This window comes from Hippocampus comes, unplaced genomic scaffold (genome assembly GCF_001891065.2).
Source record: "Hippocampus comes isolate QL1 unplaced genomic scaffold, H_comes_QL1_v1.1 scaffold137, whole genome shotgun sequence".
NCBI lineage: Eukaryota > Metazoa > Chordata > Actinopteri > Syngnathiformes > Syngnathidae > Hippocampus > Hippocampus comes.
In genome coordinates, this window is record NW_017806002.1 from 101,943 (window position 1) to 115,909 (window position 13,967).

The following is a 13,967-nucleotide window of genomic DNA, read 5'->3' on the forward strand; positions in this document are numbered from 1 at the left end:
TATATATTTTTCACACACACACACACACACACACACACACACACACACACACACACACACACACACACACACACTGTGGTTTCCTTATTTATTTTTAACGACTGATAATTGTATTATTCTTCAATACAATCATGAAGCCAAGTAGTTAAGAGTAGATAACACTCAATTGTTCGTGCGGCTTGATCCCTTAGGCACTATCTGTCTTTGTTTGTGCAGAGTAATTGCTCATCCCCCACACTGTCATTCATTGCCGCACCTTAGTAAAACACAAATCAAGCCCTTACACCTGCTTCGAGGTTGTCTCCGGAGAACAGCTGGCTGAAGACAAAAGCTGTTACCGCCATTTTTAAAGAGGCACATTCAGGCCAATGAGAGAAAAAAAAAAAGCCAAAGGAAGACAGCCGGCTTTAATGCGCTCCACTGTGGGCCCATCTGACAGCCACTTATGTTGAAGGAAATTCATGCCAAATGTGTGTCCATTCGGCAGCACTGTATCATTGGGACAAGCTGGGATCGACCGCCAGCTCCACGTGATGCGACAAATGACAGCACAGTGACCAGAGTTCATAGAGAAAAGACTGGCAAACGGTAAACTAGGGAAACAAAACCCGCTTTTTTGCAGCTCACACATAGTACAAATTGTGTGTGTGGCATGCTGGGAAACGGTGCAGCGAGTCAATAACAGCAACTACGGTGTTCCTGTGGGGCCGCTGATGACGTTAATCAAGCGGCTTTGTGGGCAGGCTCGGCAGGTAAACATTTCCCCTCTGGGGGAACAGGAGCCATTCTTGATAGGTGCTACTCATCTAACACGTTCACAATGACGGCTTCCTGCCATCGTCGCCGCCATTAATCAGCAAGACAGAAAAAAAAACAAAATGAAGATGAAGCAGGACCAACAAGGTTGACTGCAGGCTTGTGTTTAGGCTACAGAATGTAATGAGGAGCAGATTCTTTTGATGTGTGGAGTCAGCATCAAAACAATAAAATAATATAAAGCAGTGTTAATGCCAATATTTTCTGGGGTGTTTTTCTTAATCATAGTACCAATAAGAATACTGTTAAGGTACCGCTACAAAAGGCAGTATTGTTCAGGGTAATGTTATTGTTAAAATCTTCATTGTGTAAAAATAAAGAGCTGCACCCACTTCTAAAATCAATATTGGAGAACAAGACACTTTGCATTTGACTCGATCATTCATTTTTTTTCTTGGCCTTGTCCATCATATACAATCACAAACCCTCGACTGAACATGAGGACAATCGCATGTATTTTCAATAGCGTCATCAACAGAGTGGACTCTCACAGGTACGGTTCTGCAAATTTGGACTGACCTTGTTCCACTGCATTCCCCAGGGTGGAGGCAGGTCGCCTATGGTGACGGGCTAATTAAAGAGACTGGTTCAATAGAGGATGTTGCTCGCCAGATTACCCTTGTGGAGCTCACATTCATTAAAACCCACCTTTGGAAAAGGAGTGGAGTTCATGCCGATAATTGGCTGTAAATGAAAGCATCCGTCAAGTAGGGCAAGTGGCTATGCAGTGTTTCCCAGAAGTAAAAGAGCCACGCATCATGTCCGGGCTCAGGTGGCTCTGTTGAGACCTAGGATGTGTTTACATCCTTTTAACTCTGTTTCTGCACAGAGCAATGACCTCTGCTTCAACTAAAGGATCCTTCTCATTCGTCAAACAAGGATTTCGGTACTTGTCAAATGCTCCAATGAGCAGTGAGTCAACTAAACACATCGGGGGAGACTGTGGAGCCCACGCCTGTCACCACTCCGTATCCACTCGGGCTTGTTTGGTAACAAGCAGCTGGACCTTGTCAAGCAGACATTATTTATGAAAATCATGCCGCCAACTGTTCTCACCTGCTCTGGAAGGTGTTGAGGCCTGCAGGGACACACTGGACCCTCCAATGTCCATTCTGGTCGGAGTACAGCACATACTTGATGGGCGTCTCCACCTGGAGCTCCTTCTCCAGGGCGAACAGATGCTCCTTCCACGGACAGCCGCCTTGGGAGAACTCCATCACCTGCCCACAGGGATCAACCTGGAAACAAAAGAGGCTAATCATAGTCTGTCTCCATAGTTTTTTTTTTACGTGACAACACTTAATTTACATTGCAGATATGCTACTACAGCTGCATCAGACATTTTGCATGTACCTTGTACCGCTCGTTAACGGCTTCTTCCACAACCTGGCGGGCTGGCAACCAGGAGGACTTGTAGAAATCCAAACGGTCCAGAAACTCATCCCCAACTAATGCCAAAGCTTTTTTGAACCCCTCCTGTAGATGGAAAGATGTAGATGGTGCAGTAAAAAGAGCACTTGTTGGCAAGTTCGGTTTATTTTTTTTCCTATTTTGTTGTCTAATTGACTGATGGCCAAGTAATATAGAGCCGTGATTCTCAACTGGTGGTCAGGATCAAACAGTGAGTCGCGGACAGCTACAGGAGTAAAAGATTACGAGTTCTATCCGTAGTTTCCTTTTCCTGATGCAGGACGTAGGCGTAACAAGATGCCACTATGAAAACTGCAGGTTGGTGACCAAGTGTACCTTCCCCAAACTCTAGCCACGGGTTTATTTCGGTAAACAAATAAAGTGCAGCTCAACCTCTGGCTTTTTGAAATTGTGTTAACCATTAATCCTTCATAATTGAATTAATGATGTGTAGATTTCTTGAGAGAAAAGGCTTTCCAATGTTGGAGATGAAAGAACTGCAACAGTATAAATACACACTAGAATTCAACATAAAAAGTGACACACATTTTGACTCTATATGAAGACATCCTGAATTTTGCTGCATGCTTTAGTACAATCAAAAATGAAAACCCTTGGGCGACGTCAACCTATATTAATTCAATGTGGGCAAAATAGCTTGAAAAAAAAAAATAGGTCTAGACATTGGCCTGCTATGATTCTGACTTTCACAGACAGAAGTGATGAGAATCTCTTTGCATCCTAAAAAGTCTCAGTTGAGAATTTTTGGCAAGCAATTGTTTTCAATTAAATCTGAGTGCTTTTGTGCCAACTGCAAAGGTGCGTGAGATGTGTCAGAAGCAGGGCAATTGGAAGTAATTGCATACATTCACTTGACAACGGAAATGACACAAAACAAATGGGCAGCCCGGAAAATATGTGGTGACACAGACAGCAGTTATGCATAGGTAGGTTGAAGTTGTCTTATGAGAGTCAGCACAATAACAATCCATTTCCTCTGGAGGCATCTTGCTTCTGCACTGATGAGGTAACAGACATACAAACTACTTTTAAGAAAATGGGTTCATGTCATTTTTAAAGTATGGTTTTAAACATTGGATAATCAGTAGAATACGGTCATCTTTTCTAAAAATATTAGGTAGCTAAAACCGGATTTTGTTTACCACCGTACCCACTGTTTTTCCTTTGGGCTGTTCTATGTTCTGGGCTAAAAGTGTTTTTTTTTTAAAAAGCAAATATTTACTGGGTTTATGACATCACCACTGCATTAGTGTAGATTAACGTGTTGCGTGCAAATTTGGGTTACCTCACCACCCGAACAACAGAACTGGGTTGGATTTTGCTTCATCAGAGAAAAAAAAATAATAAAGCTCTTGATAATTTACATACCGATTTCTGTATGTGTTATTTTATTAGAACTAGTCAGCCATTTAGCCATTTGCAATGATACATTTAGCCATTTGCAATGATGAATAGAAAACAGAAAATTGTTTATTGTGCTTGGGGTCTGACAAGAGGAATACTGGGATGGTATGAAAGCTTCACTGTCAATCGCCATGTTTGAGGCGTGACCGCCTTTCATGTTGAGCTTCACATCGCCTTTCTGTCATGAGTCGCACTGATTTCCACAAAAAAATGCGTACACACATTGCTCACCTCTGTGTCCTGACTCTTGCTGTTCCAGCGCGGATTCAGATGACCAACACGTGCGCTCAGCGTGGTGGAGATGGCGTAGCGTGCCTCACCGTCACACTGTGAAATGCCATTGTCTATGGCGTCCACCTCCTCCACAAAGTTCTCATAGAGCTGCCAAGGAGTGAACAGGGGATGCAAAAGAAGAGCTTAATGAATACATAATGACACAGAAATAGACAGGTTTATATTAATACACTGCTATCCCCCCCGCCCCCCACCCAAGACAGAAGGAAGCGGAAACGGGACATTGAGGCCCATTAGGTCCAGATGTATTGCTAGTAAATGAGTGCTGAAGTGCATCGCAAGCTTGTTAAACCATAGAGGACCCGCTGCTATTTTACAGTGAACTGGAAAAGGTTAGACAGGAAAGCAATTGAAGAGCACCAAAGTCAGAGATATATTCGGACTAAACATCCGTTCCTCCCAGGACATCCAAGGTAACAAGCGGATCAGTTGACATTAGAAGAGGATGATATAAGGTGAAATCGAGCCTCGGGGCATTAAAAAAAAAACCTTTTCACCATCCAAAGTGGCTGAGGAGCACACACAAAGCATTTTGTTTGAGGATTCACGCAGGCTGGGGATGATGCAAGTTAATAGTGATTACATTCATGGCGAGCAAAGATTTGGTGAGTCTAATGTGCCATGCAAAGAGGCGGATGCACGGGCCTCCTGCTGATGGGTCCAAAATCCAATAAATAGAACTGCAGTATACTCGGCTGGAAGCCTGGCACAGCGGAATTGTCACATTTCCATACTAGCTGCATTTATTTCTGGGCCTTCTCTGCTGCCAACTGTCTGATGGAGGTAAAATGCCATAAAAAAAATTCTATTTCTTACATATTGTGATTTTCGTGCTTTCCAGGAGATATGGATTTCTTTCCGCAATTTGTGGCCCATGACAAAAATGAGTTTGACACCCCCGAATCAGATGTCATACGGCATCTTGTTCATATCCCTCCCAGCGTCAGACTGTTTGAACTGATGTAGTTTGAGTGCATGCAGGTCCTTCTGCTGTATATCAGTGCATTGGACGTGTTTTCCCCCAGCAGGTCCCTGCAGTGGATGATTTGGTCCAATCGAAAATTGCATCGGACAGAACACAATGCATACTAATCCCTGCGAAGTGTCAAATAGGGTCGCCGTGCCACTCCCACCTTGTCAAAGAGGATCTCCAGCCGCTTGTCGTCGTCCTTCAGCTGCGTCAGCTGGGCCAGCAGCCGACGGCCAAAGTGGAGATAGACCAGGCCGGCAGAGCTGAGCTTGGTCAGCCAAGGCTTGTCGGGACGAAGGCTGTGAAAGGTCTCTGCAAAGGTCCTGAACGTAAAGGCAGTTAACATGAAAGTGAGCTGGGCCATTGGAAGGTACCATTATTTTTATAACGCTTGTGACAGTCTTTAAAGTGTGTCCCTGTCGCCCATTCGGGGGCCTCGACATGCCCGAACACTAACAGATTTTTGTAAATGTTTCTGTCTTGATGAAAATTTTAAATATTTTCAGAGTCCAGAATTTAAGACCATTTGAGATTTTTTTTTTTTTTTTTTTTAATAAGCCTATTTATTGATCTTTCAAGGATTTGCCATGGGAAATGAGGGGAGAGGGCCTATTCACTGCTGCTCCTCACTTTAATTTGTGTTTGGAATTGTACGCCAGATGGTCAAATGCTCTCAAGGGTCATGTACAGTATAGCCCAAGAGCGGTCAATTGCCCATTAGTATTTGTGATAGTAATAATAAATAGTACTGCAAATTCAGTATCAAGCTGTTTTTAAAATCATGACTGGATGTGGAGCAGATGTCAATAGCAAGAACTTGGGATGCAATGAAGAGTCCAATTGGGCTTCATTTCCAGTTTGCAAAGAGTAGAGATTAGAAGCGAGCAAGTTGAGTGGCGTGTTTGCGAGCATGAGCGCACATAAATAAACGGCCACGTGCACAGATGGAGCGGTGGGTGGGGGTCTTATCCGGCGGCATCGAGGCACTGCTGGTCATTTGGTTCGGGCCTAATTGGAAGGCACGCGCGAGCTGCAGCAGTTAAGTGACTGTCGAGTGAATGAGTGACATGTGAGGGATCCGGGGGGTAATCAGGGCCATTAAAGATCCTAATTGGCCAAGCTGGAGGATCCCTGTGCTCATTAACATGTGAGGGGAGAAGTGAACAGAAAAATGGAGAATAAGAGGGATGTTTGTGTGGACAAGGCACCACACTCCTGATAAAGATTGTAACGAGAAAGTCTGACGAAGCTACATAGTTTCTCTTTTATTCAAAGATTTGATTTAATGGTGCTATATTTGCTTGTCACATTCAGTGCCAATTGGGGTTTTTTTCCCCCCAATTACAAAATCATGTTGTCCCTTTTCACTGTGACACGACTTGCACTTAATTGACTGCTCTTGTTGTTGGTGAAATTTTAACAACTTGGAAGGCAATGGATTTCGTTCCACTTTGGTGTTGCTGGATTCCGGATTATTCTGCCTTGAGTTAATGTACTATAGTGGTTTTATTTTTATTGATATTTATAAAATGCCCCCAAAAAAAATCCAAGTATTTGTGTCAATAATTGTGTATCCGTTTCTAATTACCGGTACTCCACTTGACATTTTTCCTTTTATTATTTTGTAAATGTTCTTTCATTGTTTTGTATTTCTGGTAATACTTTTCCATAATATTTTTGTATTTTTCTTATATGTGATTATATTCTCCTTATTTTTCATTTGAGTTTTTCATTCAAATATTTTTGAATTTTCTATCCAATAGTTTTGCTGTTTTATTATTTGTCAATTACTATTTTTTAGTATTTATGTTCATTATTTGTACTGTAATAGATCTGTGTTTTTCGTGTTTGTATGCTTCTGGGGATATTTGTGATATTATCCTAATTGTGTTTTTTTTCAGCTTAATTTTTTTTTTTACATATTTGTCAACTGTGTTATCGCCTAAAATGTCTATTTTTTGTCTAATACAGTACTTTCTATTGTTTTTCTAGTATTTCTCTGTAGTATTTTTTTCCCCTTAATATTTGTGTATGACAACTAAAATGTTCCTTTTCTAGAAGTTGGCATCTCATAGCTTGGTGTTTTCCCCCTAATATTTTTGAATTCTTCTTGTATGGTTGGTGTGTTTTACATCTAATGGTTTTGTTTTCTAATATTTATGTATTTGTCATTCAATGTTTGCAAATGTTTCGAATATTTGTGGTGGTTGGTCAAAGAAGGATATTAATAGTGTTGTTGTCATGTCCATCTGTTATACTGCTACTGAATATCCCTTCTCTCGCCGACTTCACGCACGGTGCAGCCTGCTTAGATCCATTAATCACACCGGGTCCGCGCATCTGCGCAATATGCGTGACACCCACGTTCTCCTGCGGACCACTGGCAGTGTGGTGACAGCCGGTGTGCCTCGTGAACGCCCGGCAGGGAGGGCGATCAATAGAAGAAAACTAATTATCAACAGTCGCCTGCTGGGAAAAGAGACCTGCTATGTCTTTATTATATGGTAAGTGTGTGTGTGCGCGTGTGTTTGTGTGTGGAGGCACGGTGAAATCTATGGCTGTCAACATCAGGGCACCGAGCTGACCAGTCTATATGAGTGACTCATGCCATCAGCAAGTGGAGAATTTGCGCTGCTGATTGTGTGAAATATTGTTCCCAAGATGCCTTGAGGCAGAATGAGAGCGTTCAATACACTGAGGCCTGACGGGGTTCATGCACGCAACAAAAATCTGCGTGATGTGAATGCAGCGGTGCTTCTATATTCGTTCCTTATACATACAGAGTCAGGAAAAACATGTCATAATTGGAAAATGTTCCTGAAAATTGACTATTTAATGGCTATACAAAAAGATGGGGGTCTGGAGTACCTGCTCAACGATCAAGCGTAAAATTGAACAGTAAATCTTTAGCTGTGTGCCTCTTTCTGAAAATGTCTGTGACCAAGACGTTGTGAAACGTTATGTTGGGTGGGGCTAATTTACGTATTTATTTTCCCCATATTGAGTTTCTCCACACATGACATGATCAACTTGGACAGGTGAGAATCCTACTCTGTGAAACCTTATCATGCAGAAACTCCCACATCCCCCATGGGTGTGATGACTCTCCTGTCATATCAAAGCCAAAAGGTACGATTCAGATGAGTCACATATTTGGTTGCGTGGCTAAATTGCCGATTCGACTGGGGGATATTGGTGTTTGCTGATGTATCCATGCGCCACATACACGCAGTGCAGCGTTTGAAGGTCTGCCTTCATGGGAGCTAGATTTGCCCCCCAACACACACACACACACACATCACACACACTCTGGGCTCTGCTCCCATAAGCAGAAGACACTCCAGTATCAATGCCAAGCCTACACTCCCAGTCGTCATGGTAACAAAATCTGTACTCTCCATTGGCCTTATATGGGATACACATGGATTATTCAAGCAAAGTTAGAAACGGAAGTTATTTCTCCATAATACGCCCTCTTTAACATTGCGATTGTTTTAATGTGTTTTAGTGTTTTTAATTTTATACCATGAGGCTAGATGACCTCTGCTTCCATTTGTCTTAGTCTTAAAATGTGAAGTTTACAGTAAATAAATTTTATGATGTGTCGGACTCTCGGACAGATTACTACAACATAATGAATCTCAATGGGAAATGTGGTTTCCCATTCTCTGACGTCTACCATCGTCAAAGAATAGCCTCACTGGCTTCATTTGAAAACCACGTTCCACTTTGACAGTCCAACCATCACAACAGCCTCGTCTAATCCCCAATACATGGAATCATAAACAATTTACAAGTTGTATATCAAGTTCACCGGCATGGCTTCTCCCACTGGACTAATAACCGTCAGCCGGAGCTGCTGTGTCATCCTCCGGACAGCCGTAAATCACTGCCACATACCTCTGATGATGATCGTAGCGGTGCCTCTGTGGATCAAATTCTCCTCCCACATCGACGACGATGTCGCAGCAAGCCAGTTGCGCAGGGTCCCTGGTCCGCACGATCTCCGCATTCTGTGGGAGAAACATAACAGACGAGCAATTAACCAGCAAGCAGCGGTCAAGCGGGACAAGAAGTCTTTGGGAAACGATAATTCAATTCATCCAAATGTCTTATTTTGGTGCCCTACACCGACAGGATATAACGAAATGGGAAATTAAATGAAGCCTGCTTGGCGCTCACTGTTGAACACATAGGCCTAATTGGACTCAAAGGAGGAACCAAGTTTGACCTTTTAACAAGCCAATCAATCATTAGGTCAATTTGAGGCTCACCAGACACTTCATTATTAGGCACTTTTTCCAACACCTAAAGAGCACTATTGGACGAGTGAGCTGTCGTATCTGCCTTTACAAAGGATAACGGCTCACCAATTTTTGCATTTTTCTTTTACCGGAAATGCAAGTAGACTTTTCTGATTTTTTTTTTTTTGTTGCAAATTTTGATATTTTACAATTAATTAGTTTTCGTAACAATAATATGATATATTTAACCTTATTTATGAATTACGGGTTAGGTTCTGCAACAGGTTGATTTTATTTTTATCAAAAACATCATAGCGATAAATGATAATGCAAGAGAAAACTGTATAGGTTTACAGGTCACACTTAAAAACAAAAAAAAGGAAATATGTCCAAAACCTGATGCGCTAGAAAAAGTAAAGACATTTTTGAAATCAGCATCTAAAATACTTTTACGGTCGCATCAAGCTATCTTTGACTTAAATTTGCTGTTGACCAGTGAAATGTATTTTCATTTTCAACGAAATTAGAAAGGGCGGAACAGTGGAGAACTTGTTAGCAGGTCCGCCCCACAGTGCAGAAGTGTAGGGTTCGATTCCGGCTCCGGCCTTCCTGTGTGGAGTTTGCATGTTCTCCCAGTGCCTGCGTGGGTTTTCTCTAGGTAGTCCGGTTTCCTTACACATTCCAAAAACATGCATTGTCCTGAGTTGTGATCGTGAGTGTGAATGGTTGTTCGTCTATCTGTGCCCTGTGATTGGCTGGCAACCAGTTTAAGGTGTACCCCGCCTATTGCCCGAAGTCAGCTGGGATAGGCTCCAGCAACCCCCACAACCCATGTGAGGAAAAGGAGATTGGAAAGTGGGTAGATGGATGGACGGAGGAAATTAAAAATTCCCATATTGTATAATGAGTGAACACAGGGATAGCGACAGATCTGCAAATCATTGAAGACCTCTAATTAAAACGGGCTTGTGATTACACATGGATGCTACAAGATGTGACCAAAGCACTATAACTGGAGAGGATGAAAAAAGCACACGAAAAAAGCACACGCATAAAGCTCCCACATAGAACATACAAAACCAAGAAATGTTACTCACCTGTGCCCTCGTCATTAGCTACTCTGTCAACAAATAGAGTGCAGCTGAGCCTTTGGCTAACATGCATCATAGCTAGCAATGTAGTTTTGGAGGTGTGTCAAACTCACTTGAAACTGCATTTAAAAACGTAAAATACTGTAAATGTATTTTCAAAGGCGACTTGATACTTCGTTGCTCTTAAGTTCTATAAAATGGATCACGACTGCGCAAAATTCGGAAGATTCGGTTCCCTGGGTGACAAGTTGAAAACCACTGCTTTAGATTTGAACATATTTAGCACTTTTTTAAACTTTTATTTTCAATTAACCGTAACTGAATCATTACTCATTTAAACATGTTTTTAATCGTTAATTTATTTTATGTTATGGAGGTCCTAAACCAATACATGTTCCGTGGGGGTACTTAATGTAACAATTATGATAACCACTAATGTAGAGTGTGCAATTGCACCTAATGCTGCGACGTGTGCTATTCATCAGCCAAGCCCTGACTGTCCCGGAGTAATGTCGAGAAACAGCAACACCGAAAAACGTGCCAATTTTGTTCCCTGTAATTGTGGTATTTGACACAGTGACTTTCCTCTGCAAAACGCATCACTTCCATGTTACTTTACAACAGCGCCCCGATGTGACATATTATAGTGACGCAAGGCCAAACACATAAGTCCCCCATAAGACTGCAAGACATTTAAACCATGATAATAGTACATATCACAGAGAGTTTGCCCACCTTGTATTCGGGTAGCTGCCGGAGGAAGAAGCAGGCCAAAACCTCGTCACAATGAAAGGTTCCGTTGTGGGTTCCGATCTTTTTGGCGGCCATGTTGTCAACACATAACCTCTTAGCCTCACTCGACATGTGTCGTCTCCCCGCGGCGTTGATAACAAATGCGATACGCTGTGCAGGGAAAAGCTTAGGACTCAACTTTTGCAATGTGCCACTGATTGTTGTGTTGACTGTGTCGGCGAGATATTTAGTTTGAACTAAATTTGTCGCTAGCACACGCGCGCGCAACATCAATGCAGCAAGACGGTGGGGGACACATTTAAGTGTAGGACCACAAGTCATGCATTTTGTTTTATGAACCGGCGAGAAAAGAGACCAACCTTGAATAGTTCCACTTGTTGTCAAACTAACGAAATAGATAGACGGCATTTTACAGAAAAATGCAGCTCTTGTGCAAATATTAGAATTATTAGGTGATCACTAACTATTCAAAATACCAAATAGCTCTACAGCACCCCCGAGAATGGCGTAACAGATTTAAAAAAACAAAAAAGTTTCAAATCAGCTTTTTGAGGGAATTATTTTGTTTGTTTGTCTTCCTTGTAATTTTAAAACATTGTACTTATCACAGACATATTTTAAATCGTAGTTATTAAACCCCAAATTAGTGTCTCTCAACATACAACCCTGTTACTAAAATATATTCTCACATTTAGAGCAGGGTTTCTCAACTAAGGTTAGGCGTACTCTTAGGAGTACTTGAGGACATTGTAGCGTGTACGTGTCATTTAAGATCAGATGACTAATGAAAAGAAAGAAAAACTGCCAAAGTGGGTCTGAATATTATTGTTGTTAAGTGTTTCCAACATTGTGTTTAAAGTTTAAATGCCGAGTTAAGAGGGGGCTTATTGAAAGGATCGTGGTAAATTTTATGAGTTCGTATTTTTTTAAAATATACTGTATATTACTTTTTAACTTTCAAGGCTAAATATCTAATATTATATTTATTTATTTATTTTGCATTTTTTTTGGAGTTAAAATATAAATTAAATATTCTGATTAAATGTTTATTGTCCAAAATAAGGAAATGAAATAAAACGACGAAACCCAAGTACCCGGAGAAAACTCAAGATGTCTCCTTGAAAGAGGATTCAGAGCTCCTCATACTGGTTACAACCGGCAGAGGGCGATGTAGTTCAATTCTGTCAGGCCCAGTGGTTCGTGTTCTGGACACTATAATCTGAACGACAATTAACCTCAGTAATGATTTTTTAAAAGTTCATCCATCCATCCATGCATTTTCATTATCCTCACAAGGGTCGCAGGGTGTGCTGGAGCCTCATATAGTTCACATTCATTTACATTATATTTTGATAAAATATTTAAAGATTTCAAAGGCATGACAAGGCTAGTCAGTTTTATTTATATAGGGTATTTCATTCACAAGGTAACTCAGTGTGCTAAAACATAATGACAAGTACAGGATTTCAAAGAATTCACAAACAAAATAACATAAGACGTTTAAAAAAAATTCAAAATAAACGGTCGCTTACTAATATTACTAAAAGAACGAACAGTGCAAGAAAAAGTTTTGGCAATTTTGATTTTTTTTTTTTTTATAAGTCAATGATAGTTATGTGTGTGGCGGTGGGAGGGGGTTCAACCTGGATTTAAAGCATTCCCAATTTTATTTTCAAAAAGGAAATTGATTGACCTTTTGGTATTTTTAACCTTTAAGTGTTTTTCAGACTTGCTTAATTTGTTTGGGAATATGATTTTTGGGGTTTAAGAAGGAAAAGTGTGATGATAATCGTGAAACCGGAAATACAACTGAGATATGAGTTCAACTCATTTGATGACCACGCACTTAACTCAAAATACTCCAATCGTAAATCGTCATTCCGCAGTGGAAATGAATGAAAATGCCCTTAATCCGTTCCAGCTTTTCAAAAAATACAAAACAATACAATGCATTTTTTATTTATTTTTATTTTATTTTTAACGCTTCCATAACAGCTGCCTCTGTAACAAAGCGGTTTACATTCAATACAAAATAACAAATATAATATGACAGAACACATAGCAAATTTTGTAATGTGTTTTTAATCAGAAATTAAGAATATTATAATTCATAGAAAATACTGCAATGACATATTTAAACAGAATGTAAATAAAGTAAATAGATTTTTCTACATTCTATGCTTCAATTTAATGGAAATTGGACTTCTCCTGTGCATGGTTTGGCCATCTGGGCGCAGTATAGTATAAATGTACAAAATTGTCTTTGCTCCTCAGTTAGACATTAAAATATTCATCATAGATAATAAAAAATACATGTTTGTGAGTATTCTTATTATTTTACCCGTTTATCTGTGTTGCTTTACCGCTGTTGTTCAAGTACCTGTTGCTTAAAGGCTTGTAACACTGCAACACAGATATTTGTTAGCCTGTATGTGGTATTTCCCATTATGTGTTAGTACTGATCTTGAAAACTTTAAGGCCACATTATGATTGGTTGTTTTTTTCTTGGGCGTGTCAGTTTTTTTTTTTTTGCAAATCAAATAAGATAAGATAAGAACAAGATAAGAAAAGCTTTATTTGTCTCACAATGGAGAAATTCCCAATTTACAGCAGAGGGAGAAAGTAGAAGACAAAAAGACAAAAACTATGTACATGTAAATATAAAACATAAATATAAGCATATTAAAAATGGGTGAATGGGGGTGAGTCCAGGTTTTCAGGATCACCTATTCAAGGGGCATACGATGGTGCCATAGGGGCCGAATTTTTCATTTCATTCAAGTCATTTTCCTCACGGTCAGGTCATACTGACATTTTAAACATAGCTGACAAAAAGTATTTTTTGAATTGCAAATTCCCCATGTATGGCATGCAGTGTAAATGCAGACTTAAAGGTTTAATCAGCACTATTTGCCATCAGTTCTTTTGGCCTTGAATCAGCACCATGGACAGCTCTACACTCTC

At 40.5% G+C, this 13,967-nt stretch overlaps 1 protein-coding gene and 1 long non-coding RNA gene across 2 annotated transcripts in view; both read right to left on the reverse strand.

The window, feature by feature from the left end:
* myg1 (myg1 exonuclease) overlaps window positions 1–11,316 on the reverse strand; it is an 18,741-nt gene extending 7,425 nt beyond the window's left edge. The window contains exons 1-6 of the mRNA XM_019892525.1: window positions 10,986–11,316; window positions 8,816–8,928; window positions 5,079–5,238; window positions 3,883–4,032; window positions 2,170–2,292; window positions 1,873–2,054 (exon numbers count right to left, since the gene is read on the reverse strand). Of these exons, the coding sequence (XP_019748084.1) occupies window positions 1,873–2,054; window positions 2,170–2,292; window positions 3,883–4,032; window positions 5,079–5,238; window positions 8,816–8,928; window positions 10,986–11,273 (1,016 nt within the window). The 5' untranslated portion in view covers window positions 11,274–11,316. The remainder of the gene's footprint in view (window positions 1–1,872; window positions 2,055–2,169; window positions 2,293–3,882; window positions 4,033–5,078; window positions 5,239–8,815; window positions 8,929–10,985) is intronic.
* Window positions 39–1,866, reverse strand: LOC109529236 (uncharacterized). The gene is made up of 2 exons (XR_002170802.1): window positions 1,465–1,866; window positions 39–1,386 (listed from the first exon to the last, which is right to left on the reverse strand). It is a non-coding gene; the product is annotated as an uncharacterized LOC109529236 (long non-coding RNA).
* Window positions 11,317–13,967: the final 2,651 nt, after the last annotated feature.